General features: G+C 36.7%; 1 protein-coding gene across 3 annotated transcripts in view; it reads left to right on the plus strand.

Moving 5' to 3' along the window:
- The first annotated feature begins 3,254 nt into the window (after nt 1-3,254).
- The window catches only part of RFTN2 (raftlin family member 2), a 29,743-nt gene continuing 12,007 nt past the window's right edge, over nt 3,255-20,990 (plus strand). The window contains exons 1-8 of one of the 3 annotated variants that reach the window (XM_068196259.1): nt 3,255-3,377; nt 3,767-3,971; nt 8,860-9,043; nt 10,739-10,850; nt 12,773-13,085; nt 16,012-16,212; nt 18,553-18,674; nt 19,800-19,903. In XM_068196259.1, the coding sequence (XP_068052360.1) occupies nt 3,833-3,971; nt 8,860-9,043; nt 10,739-10,850; nt 12,773-13,085; nt 16,012-16,212; nt 18,553-18,674; nt 19,800-19,903 (1,175 nt within the window). In that variant the 5' untranslated portion in view covers nt 3,255-3,377; nt 3,767-3,832. Of the gene's footprint in view, nt 3,378-3,766; nt 3,972-4,808; nt 4,864-8,859; nt 9,044-10,738; nt 10,851-12,772; nt 13,086-16,011; nt 16,213-18,552; nt 18,675-19,799; nt 19,904-20,990 lie in introns of those variants that run through there. The other 2 variants (XM_068196260.1, XM_068196261.1) reach the window with 2 other exon arrangements.

A 20,990-nucleotide genomic window follows, 5' to 3' on the forward strand; every position in this document is an offset into this window, starting at 1 on the left:
ACTCTGATCAGGTATCATCTCCCATTCTTGATCTCTTAAGGTAATGGGGGAGGAAACATGGCTTATGCAGATCATGTTGGGTTTTGAAGAAGTAAATAGTTTCCTCTAAATAGGCTTTGTGTTCAGATGGGTTTGTCACACATGTTCCAATCCTCAAGAAGGGTTGTCTTTACAATTCTAGCAAGAGAGATTTCATCAAAAAGGCATGCCAGTACTGCTTGTTTAGCACCAAGGCCATAGACAGAGCCTGCCCTGGCTTTCATATTGATTGCAGCCTAGCGCAGTGTGAGGAACAGGGGACACCTATTTCCAAACTGCAGTTTCAAGCATGGGGTGGTGTCCTTTTGTTCAATAAGCCTGGTAAGGTAACAAGAAAAACAAAAAGGCCTCCCACACAAAAACTCTTAAACCTCCTCCAGACAAGAGGGAACAAAGCAGATAATGAGCAAGGGCAGAACAGCCCTGAGGTGTGAGTAGAGAGCAAGGCTTGTTTGTCTCAGTCTGGTCAAAGCTGCTGTGGAGAACTGCTGCTGCTGCTCTTATCCTGTGTTGCCAACGTGTTGGGAAATGGCTGCGAGAATAGGGTCACGGATCAATGGAACAATTATTCCATCAATCCTCTGTTTGAGACCCCAGACCTGAGCTCTGTGCCCGGGAGGAGCTCTGGCCTGGGAAACTGGCCTGAGGACAGCATTGTGCCTAGGCCTGTGAACAGCACACTGTGCATGTACAGGTAGCAAATGGCAGAATATCCTTGAGATATGAGCTGTACAAGAACAGGATGTAAAACAAGATGTACTTAGCAGAGTAAAAAGTTAGAAGATGAAAAACTTAGCTGCAGCTGAAACCACACGTAGAAGAACATAAAACAGTGAACCTTTATGAATTAGCCAATGAGAGCTTGTTGCTGATATTGCTTGCAAAAGATTATATAAACTGACTGGATCCTTGAATAAACTGGAGCTTGCTTATCAATCATATTGGTTGCATGCTTGTCTTCCCTCACCGCCCGCGGCAATACCAGCGGGCAGTCAGTAATCCAGCATGGGACACACATCCCTACTGATGTGCTTCTCTTGCTGTCTTGATAAAATTTTTCTGTTTAATCAGAATAAAAACTGTTGGAGATCCTGGAAGCCTTCTATGGAGGCAAAGTTCCTTTGGACTCATTGGTACTTTGGCTGGCTGTCTTTGCTTTCTTTAAAGTCTAAAAATTATATCAAGCTTCAATTAAGGAGTCACATGCCCTTTCAGAGGGGATGCTGTAAATACAACATGCTGCTGAATCACAGGGTAGTTTTAGGGATTTGCGCTCTTCTGATACCCGTTCCCAGAGCCTTTGCATTTTGGGTCACTGGAAATAGATTGTTTTGTAGTTTGTATCCACTTGGCAACAGGAAATTGCAGCTCTTCAAGCAGCTCTTGAATCTTAAGAATCTTGTGATCCTGTGTCTCTCCTGAGTCATTCAAGTGTTTTGATGCAGTTTTAAACTCCAGTGGGGGATGCTGCTCATTCTTGCTGATTTTGTTTTGTTTTCTTTATTTTGGTCTGTGCAACCTTTGGTTTCATTAGTGACTTGAGTCAAGTCTGCAATGACAACTGTTGACTGACTTCCAACTTGGAAGCTTATAACTACTTATTCTTATCTAGGATTGCACAAAATATGGACCGTTGCGTTTATCTGTAACTGTGATTCTTCCTGGTGTTGTAAGAGTTTGTTTGTAGTACGGAAAATTCTGTCTTGGTGAGGGGGTGTAATATTGTGTAAGCCTTGTCATAAAGAGTTCAAAATACATGTTCAAAATGGCCTCATTAAAAATGTAGCTATTTTAAGCTAAATAAAAATGAAAAAGCAGCCTGCTGACAATTGGACTAGTGGTGCAAAAAAGTTGTTTTACTTGCAGCTATCTTACTCATGCCATGGCTTCATACAAGCAGTTACAATGAATCTTTAAGGGTGTGTAGAATGAAGCAGCTGGATCCTCAAGGTTGACTGGACAGTTTACATGTATGGCTGATATGGCAGCAGTTCAGGGATAACCTTTACTGAAAAAAAAGTAGTGTTTGGGAGCAATTGCTGTGTGAGAAGTCTCTCAGGAAGATAAAGAATTCTGCATATTCGGTATGTTTGCCTAGGTTTTAATCGAGAAGACAATGCTTGAGGATTTCCTTTCTGTTTCAGCACCTGGGAGCCTGTTTTAAAGACTGCAATAATTACAGCTTCAGTTCCGGGCTCTGCACTAAGTGATTTTAATTTTTTTTCTATAATTAAGTGACTTTAATCTATAATATGTGTTTCAAAAGGTTGTAGTCTCTAGACTTATTATTCCTGCTAAGTTACTTAAATAAAAAGTTAGATCACTTTGCTTGCAGTAGAACAGAAACCCACAAATCGTTAATGTCTAACTTGGAGTTATTTTTTTATAGAAAATATTACCATTTTTATAAGGTATCTGTATTTTAATTTAAAAAAGCAGAAAAGCCTTTGGAATTTAAATTTACCATTCATATAATCTACAATGGTATTATGAATCTTTAGTTTTCTCTAGATGACTCTGAATTTCTTTAGGTGCAGTCTAAAAATAAAAAGGCAAATTTCTAGCAGTTCATCCTGGCAACAGTGGGGCCACAGAAAATAACTCTGTGTTCCCTTTTTCTCCCTATGCATTATTGTGGTCTGCATCAGGTGCAGTTATAATGCAGTTACAAGTGATTTGCAATAGTTAATGGAAAAGTAATGAGAGCCCTTAAAATCATACTGAATTTTTAGAACCCAAATAAAAGTATACATAGAAAACTTTTTGTTTTCTATGTATAGAAAGTGTTGAATGTCTCTGGCTGTACCAAGTAAGGTGAGTTTAACAGAAGAGAAAAGGATTCTGTTTGTTCAATACCCAGGAATAATGGAAAACAAAGTTTTGTAATTTTTTTCATATATAGTGTTGACAAAGTCTTTCCCATTTGAAATGAGGAATATTTCAGTGTAATTATTTTTGGTGTTTTTCAAAACCAGTTATGTAAGTTAATTTTCATGCTAAAGATTCTTACTGTTTTTCCTGGACAAGAAATTACTACGTATTTTTACACTATTACGCTGTGTTCATGCTAGTTAGTTTTGGTTTTTTTTTTTCTCTGTAAGAAAGTCCCTGTAGAAAGGAAATAAGAGCCAACTCTAAATCTAAAATAAGGACTAAACAGCTTTTCATTTGCCTTTCTACCCTTTGAGATGCCAGAAGCAATTTCCTCTTCAAGCTGACTTCCTTTCTGGAAGTGATTTTCATCTCCAACCATGTTGAGGCTCTTTTCTCATTCTTTCATTCTGACTAACTTGCTATTTTCCTGTCTGGCTTTCTACTGCTGTTGGGAACTTCTGGAGGTAAGTAATGACAGACAAGTTTCTTTCTAACTTTCTTTTTCAGTTCTTCTTCCCCCCTGGCCCCCCCTCACCCAGTCAGTCTAGAAGGACAAACAAAGCACTATTGGTGTCCTCTGCAAGAGAGCACTGATAGGGGCTGGCTGTAAATTGACGTGGCATGGAAAATCTCTGCTAGTTGGGAGCAGCTCTAATGTTGCTGCGAAATCAAGCCTACTCTTAAAAGTTTGTAGCTTGAAATCATCACGAGCTTACTGCTTCTGTATTAAAAATGAATGGGAAGTACCTTTGCTTTTTGATCTGGGAACTGGACTTTTTCTCTGTTTGGATTTACAGCTAATAGGAAAAAAAAAAACAAGGGGAATTATTTGGTTCCTTTTTTTTCTCTGTAGTAAGTGCGACAGATCTTGCTGCTCCCCCCACTTTTTCCTGAGATTTAATCATTTGCAGATCTTGCCATGGGGTGCGGACTGAGAAAGCTGGAAGACCCAGATGATAGCAGCCCTGGAAAAATCTTTTCTACACTGAAGAGACCACAAGTTGAAACAAAGACGGATTCTGCTTATGAATATGTATTGCTGGATTTTACCTTAGAAGGTATTTTTTTAATGTTGTATTTTACTATTTTGAAGTAAGCAGGAACAGGATTTAACTTAGTTTTGTCTTGTTTGATTTACAGTAAATCTTAGGCACTTTTATCAAAGCTAGCCAAAATGTAAGACTTTTATTTTGAAACACAAATCATGAGGAAGGTTCTTACTTGTATAAAATTACAGTGGAAACTGCTGAAGTATTTTTAACAACCAAACCCTCCAAATTATACAACTGTCCTCGTTAGGGAAGCTGGCTAAAAACTGTTAAGAGATTTTTCCTAGTTTCCTGTGAGTCAGATACTGCCATCCGTACTCGCTTTGAATAATGGTTGTCTGAATTCAGTGTGACGGTTCAGAAAATACACTGTGCCTGAGCCTTAATTGAATAACAATTTTTTAAATGCCCTCAACTTCCGAAAACAGGGTGTCATTGTCCTTGTTACTTTATGCAGAAGTAAGTCTGTTCCTTAGTTGTATATCAGGAGTAACTTCCCCTCTTACGCCCACCACAGTCTCTTGGTAGAAGTTTCTGTTATAAGAGTCTGAGTTCTGTCTTACTTTTTTTCCCAAATGCTTTACTTGTAGTTGTTGAATAGTCTTTTGAAATTGTGACTGAAATGAAACAAAATCTGTATGCATAGCTAGAAGCAGACAGTGCTCTGTGGGATACTTCCTTCCCGAGGGTGTCCCATCTCTAACAGAGCAAGTCCCTGTTCCACAAAGTTGAAAACATAAACAAGCCCAGATGGCTGCCCTCAGAGCACAGACAGCTCAGTTTTACAGTCACTTCTTAGTAACTTGCATTTTGTACCAACCCGATCTACTGGAAATGCTTAATAATGAGGATTTGAAGTAAATGCTGTTATTTCTAGAAGGATTGGATAAAGGGAAACAGTGTTAAGTGCAGGTCTTACTGCAATTACAGGAACTTCTTCATAAACAAAACTTGGCTTCTGATTAATTTTAACTGTTTTAATATTTTTATATAAAATACAGGAGTCTTTCCATTAAAAGACTGTAAAATACTAATAGAAGGTATATTCTGCTAGGTTATATAGTACTGGAAATCTAACTTTGTTCTGTTTATTTACACAAAAACTTTCTTACTGGCTTTTTCCTTTTGAAGAAACAAAACTGTTGAATAAGTAGTGGTAAGATAGTGGAAATAAAGCTAGCCTGCCTAATGCATACATGGATTATCTACTGATATAGGAAGGATAATTTTTTTGGAAACTGAAGAGCATTCAGTGTTCTTAAATAGCCTCTGTTTCAGATAGTTTTGCTTCCAAGTTACAGTTTCTAATATTATTTTATAAATTATTTGTTTTAAAGGTGGTTTTGACCTTTTAAGTAAAAGCCCATCCAAAAAGTACAATTAAAGGTGTATCTCTGTTTTAATAACCCAACAAGACAGCAGTAATGATTCATTTTCTGTTGTTTTGTCTCATTATCAGAATTGCTTTGCCTCAGTGGAATTATGAATGTTAAATAACTGAGATCAGTTTCAGATGGTTACCTCACTCTTTTTCAGGTTTCTCATTGGAAGTAAGGGGATATGTAAACAAAGGTATCTTTCTGTTGACTGGTTCTAGATGTGTATATAACCTCGAAATACTTTTTTGAGGTCTATTTTTAGAGCTAAGATGAATATGAAAAAAGAACATGGTGCATATATATGCTGTCTTGGAAGCATTTTTCAATTCTGAGTGTTTCTGAAATGGGGGGATTGGCTCAAGTACTGTGGAGAATATACAGAGCTTTTTTCTTTTTCCTTCAGTCAGCTTGCTCGTGTACTTGTTGCTATTTGAATGTCCTTTGGCTAAATTAAACTGAGAGCCCTTTATCACTTCAGACCAAAGTTTTTGCTCTGCTGTCAAGTTGTGTGTTTATGGCACTCATTCTGCTTTTCCTGCTTCTAGAACAAAGTCTTCCCCTGCACAGGAGATTTCTGTGTGCCCAAGTGATTTCTTGCCACTGGATCTTGCACCAAGTAAAACAGAAAATCTGCACTTAATATTTTAAGCTCTTACAGTAAACCATGTCCTGCATCAAGATAAAAGTATAGCAAGCATAAATGTGTTATTTCAATTCAATATGCCTTATTCTGTGCTTTATCAGGTATATGCAATGTGAAGTCAAAATGAACCTGCTGGGGAAACTTTCAGCAGTCCCTGATCTTCTCCCAGGCCATGAGACAGATTAGGTAAACCATGCTGTAGTGTGAATTTGCTGGCTGGAGTCCCTGTGCATCTTAACTAGTTATTAGCTGTGCATTGAACCTTGGCTTCTCCCTTTCTGGTCCCCAAAAGGCTCCCATCCCTACTGTAAAAATTAGCTTTGAGTTCCATGGAGGATGATGTCCATCAGGGGAATCCCAAACAAGAAAATTACAGCCAATCTTTTATTTTGGTGGAACGGTATAGTACAAAGAAGAGGGAGCAGTGGACTCCGAAGTGTAATTTTAAATGCTGGTCAGTGACTGTGAATTCCAAGGTCTCAGTTATGAGGCATATCCCAATCACACAAACAGCTGCTATATTTTGAAGTCAGTTTAACCAGAAAGTAGGAATAGTTTATATATTTTTACTAAGCAGTGTGCTTATGCTTTATCCACTGTCCTCCTGTTAGGGAAAACAAGAAATATTGATGCAGCCTACTAAGATGACATGCTGCCAAGTTCTTGTCATTCTGAGTACCAGTATGAATATGTCTGAAATAGCTGTTTTGTCATCGTCTTCAGTATCCTGCATCTGAGGCTTACTATGCAGCTGCAAAGTTAGCTGGGGTTGTTATTGCTACAGTATTTTGGCTACCTGTTGAGAGCACATCAGGAAAGAAACTTTTTTTATGAAAAAGGGTTTAAGGCATATACAAAATCAGGGACGTGATGATCATATTGCATAATTCCTGCTTTTTTGGTCTGTGGGCTATGGAGAAGTTATTTCTCAATACATGTGGCTCCTGGATTTACAGTGAGTGGAATCATGGGATGGAGGTATTGCTAATGACAAAATATCATCTGTTTACAAAAGGGAAGTTGTGATACACTGTCTGCTTAAAGAAAAAGTGCAACAGCCCTGTCCTTATGACTGAGAATGACTGGCAGTTTAGTTTAATAGCTTGAATTTGCTGATTGTCAGCAATAAACCATCAATATGTATGTTGGTGATAATTTTTGGTAGTGTGTGTTTCCCTGTTAGAAGTTATTCTGGTTCTTCTTGATGGCTTTTCTGTTAAGGCTCTTACAGTGACAAGCAAAGAAGGCCACCATTCCTTTTCCCATTAGTAGAAATTGGTATTAAAAAGCATTTGAGTGTTGTAAAATACTAGTTTCTGATAGTTTGTGAGGTTTTTGTGGTCTTTTTTTAAAGCCCTCAGTAACTGTATGTATGTCAATATAATCCACATTTTATAGTGGGAAAGCAGTATAGAGGCTTTACAGAACACTACTTGTGAATCAGCAGAGTTCTAATTCAGTTTATTAGAATAAAATATTTGTGCAAACTAAGGAATCATATCTCTGATTTATGATAGTTTAAAAAAGTAGGATAGACAGACTTAGTGACTTCTGTGTCTTAGGTCCTTAAATCCCTTGGTATTGCCAACCTGCACTATAATGCAGATGGACAAGAGAAGGTAGGGACAAGAAATTAACTCAACAAAGTGATGAGAGATTTATGTAATTGCTTTTATTTTATTTTTTATTTAATACATTTTTAAAATTACAGAATCAAAGGAGAGTTAGTGTATTTAATTATTTTCAATTGTATGGTTTGAAAGGGAATGTTCAGGGCAGCACGTTACAGTTGTTTGTATCTTGGAAAGAGTGTTGGTTACTTTTGATTGAGGCATCCTTTGATGAAGATGGGCACTGATCTTAATGCATAGAAAGTCCTGCAAAGAGGGATTCATCAAGATCCAGGCAAATAGGCTGCTTGGAGCAGGGGTCACCAATAGACCAGCAGATTTCCAGCCAGGTTGTTTTGTTATCAGAGTTCCTGAGTGCAAAGGATGAAAGCTTTGGAAAATCTGTGCTGGCATAGTGACTCTTCTGCTGCTGTTTGTGTATGAGTATTGATTTCCTGCTTTCTGAGAGCATCTAGAGTTCCAGCTGTACTTGAGAGAAACAGGAATTACTGACCCATCAGACTGACTGTAGCAGAATATATATCTGTTACCAGCATAGAGTCTTCCTTTTCTCTCTGCAAAAAGCTGTGGACCATTCAAAAAAGGTTCTCCAAGAAGTTTTCCCTTTATCTCTGTATTTTTCCCTAACAATAATGTATTATCCAGGTGCTGCCTATTGATGCAAAATGCCTGCACACACTGAGAGGGACCCTCCTTAGAAATCAGTGACAGCACAAGCTTACTTAGGTGATGTGTAAGTCTGTTGGAAAAAGGAACTGGGACTATCAAAATGTCAACTGAAACTCCACAGATCACTTCTAAGGGGAAAAAAATGGAAACAAATCAATTGTTGTAGGCTTAAATCTGTTATGTGGGAATTTACCTGAAAACTAGAGTTGAGGGATACTGCATCAGTATGTTTAAGGCTTTGGCTAGACAAAATAGTTGCTTTGTTAAGTTCGGCCCTATTATGTGTTTAGATGATAACAGAGCTTTTAAATCAGCTTGGCAGACCTCGATCAAACAGAAAATGTTGCCAAGTATGTTAAAAATAGATCGTATTAAGTTGTAAAAATAGGTACTTGAAGTATTTGAATAGTGGTGAATCATCCATGAATCTGCTTTTTCTTGTATAAATAGAACTGTTGGTTTTAATAAATGCCTGGGGACAGGTTTTGTGGGGTTTACATAAAAGGAGCTTGCCCAAAATGTTTATAGAAGTGCACAGTATCACATGCTTCTCTTCTGCTTTCAATGCTTTTTAGCTTCTTCAAATCCAGAAGTTATCAAGATCAGTTCTGTGCTGGATATAGCATCTCGGGTGGAAGACTATTACAGCAAAGGCTATGTTGTGGGAGCTGTTCATCCCATCATGCTGCCAATTGCACGGAGAAGGAATTTCCCTGCAAGTCACATGTATCGAGTGGTACTCTCACGATTAAAGCTAAGGTAACAGTGGAATAACTTGAATACACTGATCCACATTCATAACTTACTGATTTGAAATGAGCACCTCAGATTAGCCAGTTAGTGATGTCTTTAATTAATGCTAAGCTCACAATACGCTGATGTTTCCTTTGCCTTAGTTAATATCCTAAAAAAAATCCAAAGTGTAATATCATCTCTCATTAGAACTTGCAGCAAATAAAAAATTAACCAAAATAGTAGGAGAGTAATAAGCTGCCTTAAACTGTCTTATGCCTGATTTTTCTTGGTTTTCAAAACTTTTCTTTCCCTGGAAAAAATTATGTAGTTTAGGAATTAATTTTTTAGGCATAGTGTGGGGTTTTTACTTATTAAAAAGGAAATCATTATTCTGGATCAGAGGTCATACAAAAGCTTAGTTTTGACACTGAGGGAGAGGCAAGAGCTTGTTTATGTTCCAGATCTATGGTCTTGTTTATTACTCCTATTTTTGCTGTATTAAAATCACCATGGATGTGAATTGGAAGCTGCCTTGCCACCACTGCAGTAATGCTTTCATAAACGTTCATTTGAAAGAAATTCTCAAATCCTTTGATTAAACAGGCATTGTCAGGAGTATTTGCTGCTCGAACAACTTAACTTTTATAAATTCATCTGCAAACAAGGTGAATGCTGTTCCTGTGGGTAAAAGGTTGAGTAAGAAAGCAAAATGCTTGCCCTGGAGCTGAGGTTCCAGGTTCCCAAGAACTGACACTGCTAGCACACAGCTCCTACAATTTGCCTTATCCCTGTAGATGTAGCATCCTTTGGAAGTTGTTGTTTGAACCTTTAGGCCCTTGAATGGGTGAAGGATGAGACTCTGTAGCCTACCTGTGAAACTGGTGTAGGTTCTAGTTTCCTTCCCAGGTACCCTATGTAGGCTGGTTTTGCTGTGGGCAAATACACCTTCTCCAACTACTATTTGGAAAGTAGACTTTTATATTTGTGTCTAATTGATGTTCTTTTTAAAATGAAATTATTACACAAAGAAAGGATCAAATAAAATCCCATTATAATATTGGTATACACTAAATATTGTCTGACTAATAACACAACTGGCTTTAGATGAAACATGAGTACTGTTCTGTAACTTTAAATGGAACTTAGGGTTTGTCAGCTTCAATATGAGAGATTTAAACATTATTTAACCCTCAGTAAATGTTTTTGCATTGTATTCCTAGTATTTGCCTATACTGTTTCATTTAACAGCTGCAGCTCTGCTTTAGTTACAAAACCTAAGCAGCAGGACGTTAAAAGTGTGAAAGGACCATTTCTATTCATGGTGTGTTTTCTACAAAACTGAATCTGCTTTGTCCTTTACTAAATTTATGGTTTAAATTTGTGTATTTTGCATTGTCAGAGATTTTTGCATTTATTTATTACAAAGGCAGAGCTGTTTGTCAGTAAAGCTTAATTTCCAAAATATATCTCTGCGTGGTCTTCAGATGAAATTCCTGTTAAATATTAATATTCTTATCCTGGCATTGAAACATATAGTACCTGTCACTTTGTGTAAAAAACAGAACAAAACACCAAAACCCACTGAGCTCTATAAAGTATGAAGAAGCATTGTCAGGATTTCATTCATAACTATTCCAAAAGAAAAGAATTCTATATGCAAGCATTTGCTCAAGTTAGCAGCAAACTCCTGACAAAGACTGCTTTCATTCTGTTTTCTAGCCAGAAGCACACAGCACCCAGAGGACAAAGGCACCCCAGGCTGGTGATTGAGGAATGTCCCTTAACATATGAAACACTGACAAATGAAGTAGTGAAAGAACTGCTAGAAAAGGTAATGGAGGTTTTTTTCCAACTTCTCTTCAGATTTTTGTTTCTGTCATACATGTAAGTTACATTTAATAGTTGTGGTTTTAGTTTTGTTTTTATTTTATAGAAGGTACAAAACTTTTCTCAAAGTGAGAAAAGAGTTACTTTTTGTAATGTAGGACTAAGTATCCCTGTAAAGCTTTGGAAGTCTTCACTGAAAGCAAAGTCAGGCTGTAGCTCAGATTTTCTTTATAACATACTTGTATAATATGTAAATTTTATGGTTTTTTGAGTTAAGTACCTAAGAAGAAATGTTCTTTTCATTCTTTACCAAAAAATACCACATGTATAGGAAATATAATAAATATTTACTTGGCACAGCTTTTGAAAACATTGTATAATTATAGTAAGCTTCTACTGGAATGCAAGTTCTAGTTCTTTTTGTGTTTAACTTCCTCTGCAAAATTGAAGACTTGCTAAAGCAGGATGCTGTTGTTATTACAAGAGTTAGTGATAACTTTTACATTAGTTGCCAAGGAGGGTAGTAGAAGGAAAAACATATTGGAGGTCTTTAATGATCTTTGAAATATCAAGAGTTGTTTGTATTTTACAAATGGCTTGTTTTGACTTTGTCAGGTGTTTCAAATTTAAAATGTGATTACATTATGCATTTATAATATATATACCTATTCCACGTTGGTAGTGTAGTGTAGCAGACAAGGATTAGAAGGAAAAACACACTTGAAAGGAGCAGTGATGGAGTCTTGGAAGCATATCTGTTACAGAAGTAGTATGTGAGAATAATTTGATTTTAAAAATGCTCTCAGTTTAAAAAAGAGCCATTAATCCAGTCAAATTGTAGTACTTTTTTTTTTTTAAGATCTGAAACAATATTGGTGGTGTTTCAGCAAAAATATTCTCGTATTGTCTGTTTTTCTCTGTTGCTTGTGAAGTTTAAAACTATTTTGGCTATCGTTGAAGCAGCAGCTCTGTATATATAAGCACAGTGATTGGCATATTGTGTCATTGCTGTACATAAAAAATGGCAGTAGATAGACTGAAGCGTCACTATCATGGTACTAAAAAGGGATTTCAGTACCATCAGTTGTTTGATTTTTACTCACTCTGGGTATGAATAGTTTATGTGAGTAGACTGAATAAAGATCCTTCTCCCTCTGCCCTCACTTAATCCAGTACTTCCCATGTGATGTCTTCTTTCTGAGCTGAAGCTCCTGTATTTACCTGGGAGGGCTTTACTTCACAGGGGAGCTTGTAGTACAAGGTGTCAGTGGGGTCACCTTCCTAAATGGCAGCACTCCTTAAGCCAGGAAAAAAACAGCTCCAAGAACAGACACATCCCACAGGTGGCAGAGATGTTGCAGTTGTGTATTGAGACTTCAGTGCAGAGAAGACAACACTGGCTGAAATAAGAGGATCTTCATTTGCTTCTAGCTCCCTCCTTTCTCTGCTCCTCTACTGTCCTCAGTAATAACAAAGCTGAGTAGCCTCCAAGGGAACCAGGGGGTAATGACTCATGGCTCTTGACAGAGATGCTTTATAGTATTGGAGGTCAGTGTTTTGAGTATGACTGGCATCACATATTTAGAGAAATACTATTTATTGTTCTGCTATACTGCTTATCAACATAACACAGTAAATAAAATACTTTGGGTTTGTTCTAAATGAAGGATTTTGTATACTCTGAAGGCAGTACCAGTGTTGGCCACCTTTCTTGGCCTGACTCCAAAGGCATGCTGGAAAACGTCCCTTTACTTTGAAGCAGGGGCAGCATCAAAGACAAGTCACCCTTCTGTAATACAGTGTTAGGCTTTTATGTCCTCAGCAGTTTAGTGAAGTGATTCATGTGTGTACGAGTTTTAAAGAAGAAAAAGGTCTGTGCAATTCTAAAATGACTTTGCAGCTAGCTAAGCTTATGTTGTATTGCAGGTTAATGAAGCTGCTAAAAGAGGAAAGAAGTTTGTGGGATTTGTAACACAACATTTTCCTCAGCCTAAAGCCTGTAATGGAACAAGCATAGATGGAGGTGCAGAGCTGGAATCAACGCTGGGCAGAAGAAATAGGGAACACAGAAGAGAAAACTTTGAGGAAAACTATAAAAACTGGAATGAGGGGACATTGAGCGGTCACTCATCTGAGAGCGGGCTAGAGGAGGAAATGCATGGAGAAAGCAGACTGTTAGAGGATTCAGATTTCCACTTTGGAAAAGAAGTCAGCCCTTCTCAACCACGAAAAGGAGATGGTAATAAATGCTGCTTGTATTTTGCAGGAATAAGGTATTTTATTGAGTTGTTGAGGCATTGGGAAAAATAGAAGAACAACATTTTCTTTTGTATCAAATACTGGTTTTGGAAAATGCCTCTACACATGCACATGTAAATGCATACATATTTCTAAAAGACTTGCCAGTTAAAGAATACTTACCTTCTGTTTTATGTATGTGAACTGTAGTAAGTAATATGTTAAAATGATGTTTCAGTTTTCATGTAGACTGTTGTAGTTGTACTGTCAGAATTCTAGTTTGCAATTTAAAGAAAAAAGGAAAACCACAAACAAACCCCCCCAAAATTGCCCACAATGTAATTGTGGCTTGAAATGGGGTGCATGCAGAAAGGGTTTTTTCTCAATATGTGTATAGCAAACATGTGGCAGTAAAATTCCTTCCTTTTAGAAGAATGCAATTGTTACAAAATATTTTCTGCAATGCACATTTAGATTTACTCAATATAAAATTATAAACTCGTAATGATTTTGGAGTATATGTTGTGATTCCAGTTGTGCCTGTTTCAACAAATGAAATGACAACAAAGAGAGCCCCTTCCAGCTAGAGCCATAATTTTACATGCTTCCAGGCAACTCGCATAATGAACACTAAATAAATCCGTTCATAATGGATTCTTTCTGGTTAACGTGCCTTCAAGAAGTGTCCTGAAAGAGATCACTGAAATTAATGCATTGACCATGAAATTGAAGACAATAATTGTTACAAAATGAATTTCTGAGAGAAAAGTAAGCATTAGAAGTATAGGAAGGAAAAGTATAATTGAAAAAATGCTGGTGCTGTGATAGACAACTTAGCTGTAGAAGGATGAGGTGCTTGATGTAGTATGTGGGAAAAATAGCCTGAAACGTTGACTTCTGGTACTGAAACTCTAAGGGCTCCTGGCTGCTAAGAGGAAAAAGCAAAAAGAAAGAAGTAATCTAAGTAAGAGAACTAATGCAAGACAGTATTGTGTGCAAAGCAGGCAGCATGAAACTTTCATGTCAGGCTGCATTCCCTGATGAGCCAGACATGTTTAGTCGCTCTCAAAAGCAACCTTTTCACTTTTCCTGTTAAAGCAACCTCTCCAGTTTGTAGATTGTGACAACAATGACTTTAAGTACAGAGATAATCAATGTCCCTCTTATTTTTAACACTTGAGTAGAAGCAGTTTTCTACAAGTGAGCCTTTATAGCATAATCTGGTAAAGCTTAACTCTTTTCTTACAGCTTGAAATAGTGGGTTTGCCATATATTAGCAGTCCTGTAAGGAAGAGAAGTGGAAAACTCTAGCTTCTGTTCAGGAGCGCTGTTTGTGCAGGCTGGTATGACCACGTAGATCAGCAGTCAGTGCATCCCCTACATGCAGTGTTCTCAGGAAACTTCAAAATGCTTTGGCAAGGATATTGCAGGCTTTTCTACACTAGTCAAATAGAAAATCACTGGAGTTCATAAGATGAAACTTCTGGAAATGTAACCATCTTCCTTGATCTGTGTTTTATGTAACTATCATTTTGAAAAATACTGATGTGAATTTTCCAAGGCCATCTTACATGTGTGTAGGTATATGCTGCCATGCCAGTGTGCCATTTCCATTTACCTCTGCTCAAAAGAGGCAAAAAACTGTGTCCAAATTATAGACTTGGGGATTGTAAGAATGAATTTTTACTGTTATGTTGCTTTTTAAACTATTTTATTGAATTTTGACTATAATACATTGCTTGTAGAGGTAAATTTCTGGTAGATGTGAGGAATTGAATAGTTGTATTGGAAAACAATTTTCTTTTTCTGAAAAATAAGGGATATCACTTCGATATATGGTAAAAGAAATTAAGATTTGACAGGGTAAACTCATCTATTCTGATGTAAAAGAAAAGTGAAAGTGATAAAACTGTATAAAGACTTATCTCTTACTGAAAGTTCAACATTATGTTCTGAATTTCCCTTATTCTAGGTACCTGATATCACCTGCAGTGGGTGTAGTAACACTTCTCAAAGCAGAGAGGGATTCTTCCAGATACTGGTTCAGATTACTTAGTACAATTCCTATTTTGGAAATTTCTCTGTTTCTGGAGTCTAGAGAGACTGACTTCTTAACTCTAAGGGGTCATCTAAGCAGATTCCTTTGTTTTGACAGTGTGGAATCTGTGTTTAGAGGTTGGTTTGCATTGATTTAGCCTGCCCAGCAGTATTAGGCAATCTGAGAATATTTCTGGACAAGTGCTTTGTGTTACTTCTCTACACCAGTGACACACAAGTGTATTTGTAGAACACACTCACATAGTTAAGATTTCATAACTTGCACCAGTGATTTCCTAAAATGCTATGGATAATGAGTGCTTGCTTGTGACTGGTTTTGTTACAGCGCTGTATTGATAACTAGACAGAAAACCAGTTTGAGGATATGTTGGTCTTGTATCCTTAACTTCCACTGATCATGAGTTACTCTGGGAAAATCCCAGGAAGCAACTACTTACACTGGTACTTCAGAGAATAATGGGCTAAAGTCAGTACAGGGCATGCTTTACATTTGCAGGCTTAGAAAATTGTCTTTTGTTTTTTATAGTCACCAATATTTGTAGCCAGAAGTTCCACAAGTGGCAGAAATGAAGGCTGTTTCCACTGTTTTTTCTTAGCCCTTTGTATGTTTTCTTCATGCAAACCCCAACTACCTGAAGAATTCAGTGACAGCCCAGCTGTAATAAGTTCACATTTTCCTCATATCCCAAAGTGTACCTCCCCTCATACCTTGTCCTGAGTGTGTTTAGGTCTTAAGCAGAGCAACATTAAGAAACAATTATTAAAACTGCTGCTTAGAAATAGAAAATTATGTTAAAATAGGAGATTAGTAATATTACAAATTTTGGAGCACTGTCTTTGAGGTTCACTCTTCCTTTCTCTCTCCTTAGACAAGCTCTATACAGTCTTCAATGTTTTTGAAGATGATTCTACCTGCTGGACCTACCATGAGGGTGTTTTGTCTATGAAAGTAACAAGAAAGGGGCCAGTTGTTAGTACACTGGAAGCAGACTGGCTAGAATTAACTACATTTTATTATAAACAAGGATTGGCCTTAGTTGATTCTTTTGTACACTGGGAAACTTCTAAAGGTGAGTACTGTCCCAGGATATTGTGAAGCTTTTGTTTGTTTACATAGAATTATGTAACTTGAAAAAATTATGATTATATTTTGCTTCTTGGTGGGAGGGTATATATGTGAGTATGTCCAGATGGATCTGTAACTGCCCAGAAAATAAATTACTCCTTTTTAGGTATCAGATTCCACAAATTTATAATAGACTAAGTAATTGAAATGTTTGCTTTGTTTTATGAAATTGACAATTTCCAAAGCAGCAAACTAGAGTAGCTCTATAACAAAATAAACCTCTTGTGCTAGTTCTTCTGGCTTGTTTGTGCATTTTCAAGGAAAAGACAATGGGATGAAAAGTGTTTAGAACTCTTGAACTCTGTTGCTCTAAAATATGCAATTGAGAGATTCATTTCCATTTGAACTGCATTTGTCTGAAAGCCAGAAGTTAAAAGTGTGCAAAAAACAATAGGTAACTACTGTTGTGCAATTACTTGGAAAAAAAAAAGTGAAGAAAATGGTAGTACCCTAGTGTTAGGGGTACAGACCAAAACAAACTGAGATGATTAATAAATGCCAAAACAATTAACTATTTTAATAAATGTTGTATGATAGCAAACTTACACTGTATACTTCATTAAGGTGATGCTTTGGTTGCATTTGTACCTGTCTTGCTTGTACTAAATTGCAAGTTATTGATCTTCCTTTAGCGTTAATTATTGCAGTGTAAGCAAGCAAAGTACAGAGTTGCAGTAGAGAAAAGAATTGTCAAGTATTAGTTGAAAAGGTTCCAGGGACCTTAAACCGATTTTTGTAATTCTCAGGATGATTAGCAAGTGCAGTAGTTAATTAGTAACGTATTAAAGCGGCTTTCATACGTAATTTTGTCCGCTTTTTATGTTAATTATATCAGGAGTTTTTATATAATTATATAAAATTACTGTCAATTTGAGCAGTTGCTATATTTACTATACCTTATGCTTTTTTCTGATAATTTTGATTTTTAAAAAATTCTGATACAAAATTTTGATTTTAAAAAATATGTACTCTTGGATTATTGGCCTTGCATTTAAAAAAAACCTGCAAAATCTAAGATCTTTGCAAATTAAATTATGATTCTTCAAAACCAAAAGCCTGACACTAATGACACCTTTTCAGTTTTCATTGCTCTCCATGGTTTGAGTGTGAATCACTGTGTTTCTGTAGCTCTGCAGTAAATTCAGTGACTCAGAGGCACATAAGCTCATCGATGTGGATTTACTTCTGATGGAATTTGACAGCTAGTCCCTCTGAAACTGTATATTTTGTGCACATGAACAGAATGCCACAGTTTGTAGCAGTCATCTTTTTTACTCTGAAACTGTTAACTCCTATTGTTGAAGTTAGTGGAACAAGCAAATTTCCTTTGGAGGAGGAGAGGTGAGAATTCAGACTTGTAGTTTTCATTATAGAGTTATTTCAGAGCTGGAAAAGGAACTCTCTGGAGATCTGTTACAGTTCACTGAAGGGTGGTTTTGCAGCTGTTGAAATTAATCTTGGCAGCTGTTGTCCAACAGCAGTTTCACAGTCTTCCCATTCTTCACAGAGAGAGCTGTCAGCTCTTTTCTGCATGAATAACTCCCTGTCTTTAGGAGGTTATTATTACCCAGGTAATAACATACCTTATCCAGTATTGGAAGGGATTTAATGCTGATATTCTGGGGATTACATAATTTTGCTGTATCAATTAAGTTTGTTAGTCAGCTGTCAAGGTAAATCTCCTCAAAAGGCTTCTCAAAGGCTGTTGGCAGAAGCAAAACCAGAAACTGAACCAATATTTGATGCACAGCTTTAGTTTGGGCCAAACGGATGCTACGGGGCTTCGACTAGTGAGTCAGGGAGTTGTGCTCTGAAACTTCCTTCCCATCAGGAATCCTCCTACAATTACTTGCTTCAGGCTCTTCCTGTGGCCATTTATGTATTTGAGTGGCTGTAGTTGAGCTTTACACTTCATGGTTCACTCATTTTTGTGCTCTCTCCCACCACACCAAAAGCCACATGTCTTGTCAGGAGGACAATATTGAAGCTGAGGAAAAAAGGGTTGTGCCCATCTTCTGCAATGGATATGCTGAATACAGGAAACTGGAATTCATACTGGAGTATGGAAGGGGTTAATGCTTTTAAGACAGTTGTTCATAGTTCAATTTATATAGAAAAAAGGGATTTTAATACTAAGTTGACTTGCACACTCCATAAATAACCACAAATTTGAGTTTTCTGAGTAATTTAAAGTTTTTTTAGGACTGTTCAGTGAGAAAGAAACATCTTGTGTACATCTTGGTAATCTGTCATCCTAGGACTTCATGCTGATTTATGTTCACAGGGGATTATGTGCCCAAGTCTTTAGAAGGATTATTTATCTATGAAGAAGAAGGTGCTGGGGTTCCAGGTTCTAACAGGAAAGGAAATGATGCAATAGTTGTTGAACAATGGACAGTCATTGAGGTAAATAGTTGATGATTTAGCAGTGCTATTTCCTACTGGTATTTTTCTTTGTTTTTTCCTTTAGGATCCTGGTACCAGTGTTCCATAAACATTCAGGATGGTTTCCTTAAGTCACCTGCATAGGCTTTACTAAAGCTCCAAATGATAAAAATGAAATCAGATTTGTGGGTATTGGTAAATGTGCATAAAAGAAATGTGCCTGAGGAATTCTGGCCTGACATTTGTAAATGCTCATATCAGCAGATACAGCTACCAAAGAAAACATCTTGGGGGTTTTTCGTGTGGTTCAGACCATTTATGTGTAATTTCAGCAAGTGCAGGTCACATTGATAATGTAAAGTGTTGTATAAAAAAGGGGAAGAAAATAGCTAGAACTAGAAAAACAACAAGAGAAGACTGATGGTGAATTAATTCAGATATTATATTCAGATACGTATTTTTATGAAAATTTTACTGCTAAATATGAAAGACTTGGGTTTCCTAATAAATTTTCATCTACTGCTGTAGTAGGTTACAGCAATAAAATTACTTAAATTACTCTTTAGAAATATTCTAATCTTTTAGGATTATTGGTATGAATGACATCTGAAAGTAGTTGTTAGATTATGTTGTTGGATTTTCTTACTTTTGAAATATCCAATGATAAATACATTTATAAATGTGGAAAAAATTAACATCAAACTAAAGACTTGTATATTTAAAAAAAGACCACTACCAAAAAACCCACCAAAACCTTAAGTATGTAGCTATGTGAGATGCTTATTTTTCACATGTACAGTAAAAACTGTAAATATCTCAATTGAGACACATAATGATGGTGCTTGGAAAGTTTTAGGCACTAATTTAGCAAAGTGACAAGTTTATTGAGTGAGATGTGCTTTGAATAATGTCTTGATGAGTCAGAGCTTATACCTAATGTTAATAAATTCTGTTTTCCATGGATTTTGTAGTCTTGAACTTTTCAAGTTGTTTTTAGTTTGAAATAATGAATCTCCATCAAACAACAGTTTGATGTCATCTCAAAGGATTGTCTCATTAAAAGTGAAGAGGGGAGGTGTTGTAATTGTGTAGAAATGCAAAACCTGTACAGAGTCTCTTTACTACTTTTTATAATTATTAATGTAGGGGTGTGAAATTAAAACAGATTATGGACCTTTACTGCACACGCTGGCTGAGTTTGGATGGCTCCTGACCTGTGTCCTGCCTACACCAATTGTACGACAAGACAGGTACCCAAACTGTTGGTTACAGCATTTTTGGTGTGTGTGTCTGAGAACTATCAAATAATTACTTGCATACTTAAACGTAAAAGGCAGGAAAATGCTGATGATGTTAAATGTATGTAAAGCTTGAGATGTAAGTAGCATTTTCACGGAGTGCTTTGCCACATCTGCTTAGGACTACTGATTTCAATGAGTCTAATTCTAAATTTAAAATGCATTGTGTAAATCTAAACATGAAAGATTTTATTTAGGAAACTTTTTATCACATACCCAGTCCACAGCAATATGGTTACTCATGCTTCAACTAGAAACAAATGTTGAAATGTTTACTAGTTTAGGATCTTGGTGAATGACTGATTTAGACCATGGAAAAAGTCATGTTGTCACAAGACAGTCATGGAGTGTTTGTTGCAAATTAGGGCAGACAATGTGCTAATCCAGCAAGTTATTGGGATGTTTCTCTTCTCTAATATAGACATTATGGTTCAACTCAAATATAGTACCAGACTACTGGATTTCAGGTCTCCAGCTGAAATGCTTATTTAGAGCGTTGATGGGACTCTTTTGTACTTAAGAAGAGCTAAATTGCAGACCTGGATTCCCCATAAAGTTCCAGGCTTTCTTTTTTTATTCTTAAAAAAAACCCCCAAAAAAGATAATACACTAGACCAAGCATTCTTAATGCCTCTCTTCTTGCATCTTTTTTTTTTTTCTTTTTTCAAAGTTCTCCACCCATTAGATGAAGATTGCCAAGCTTCAAAAGCAAGCAAAGGTACTGAGGCAGGCTTAGGGCTCATTAACAGCTGTGGAAAGAGTGGATGACTTGAGTCATCTTTGGATCCTTGACCTCACTGTGTTAAATAAAGACAGCATGAAAAAGATATGCATGAAAGACTCCAAGAAAGCAGTTGCAAGATAGTAGAGTTCTGCTTAAGTGATTTGACATAATTAAATCAACTCACCCAATGTAAGAAGGAGGCTTTTGTGATCAGGAAATAGGTGTTGGGTTTTTTTGGCAGTGTTTTTTCTAATAGTTGATTTTAACCAACTGGTTAAATGCAAAGACAAAAGAAGTTGTAGTAAAATATGGTAT

This window comes from Anomalospiza imberbis, chromosome 7 (assembly GCF_031753505.1).
Source record: "Anomalospiza imberbis isolate Cuckoo-Finch-1a 21T00152 chromosome 7, ASM3175350v1, whole genome shotgun sequence".
In the NCBI taxonomy this organism is placed as follows: Eukaryota; Metazoa; Chordata; class Aves; order Passeriformes; family Viduidae; genus Anomalospiza; species Anomalospiza imberbis.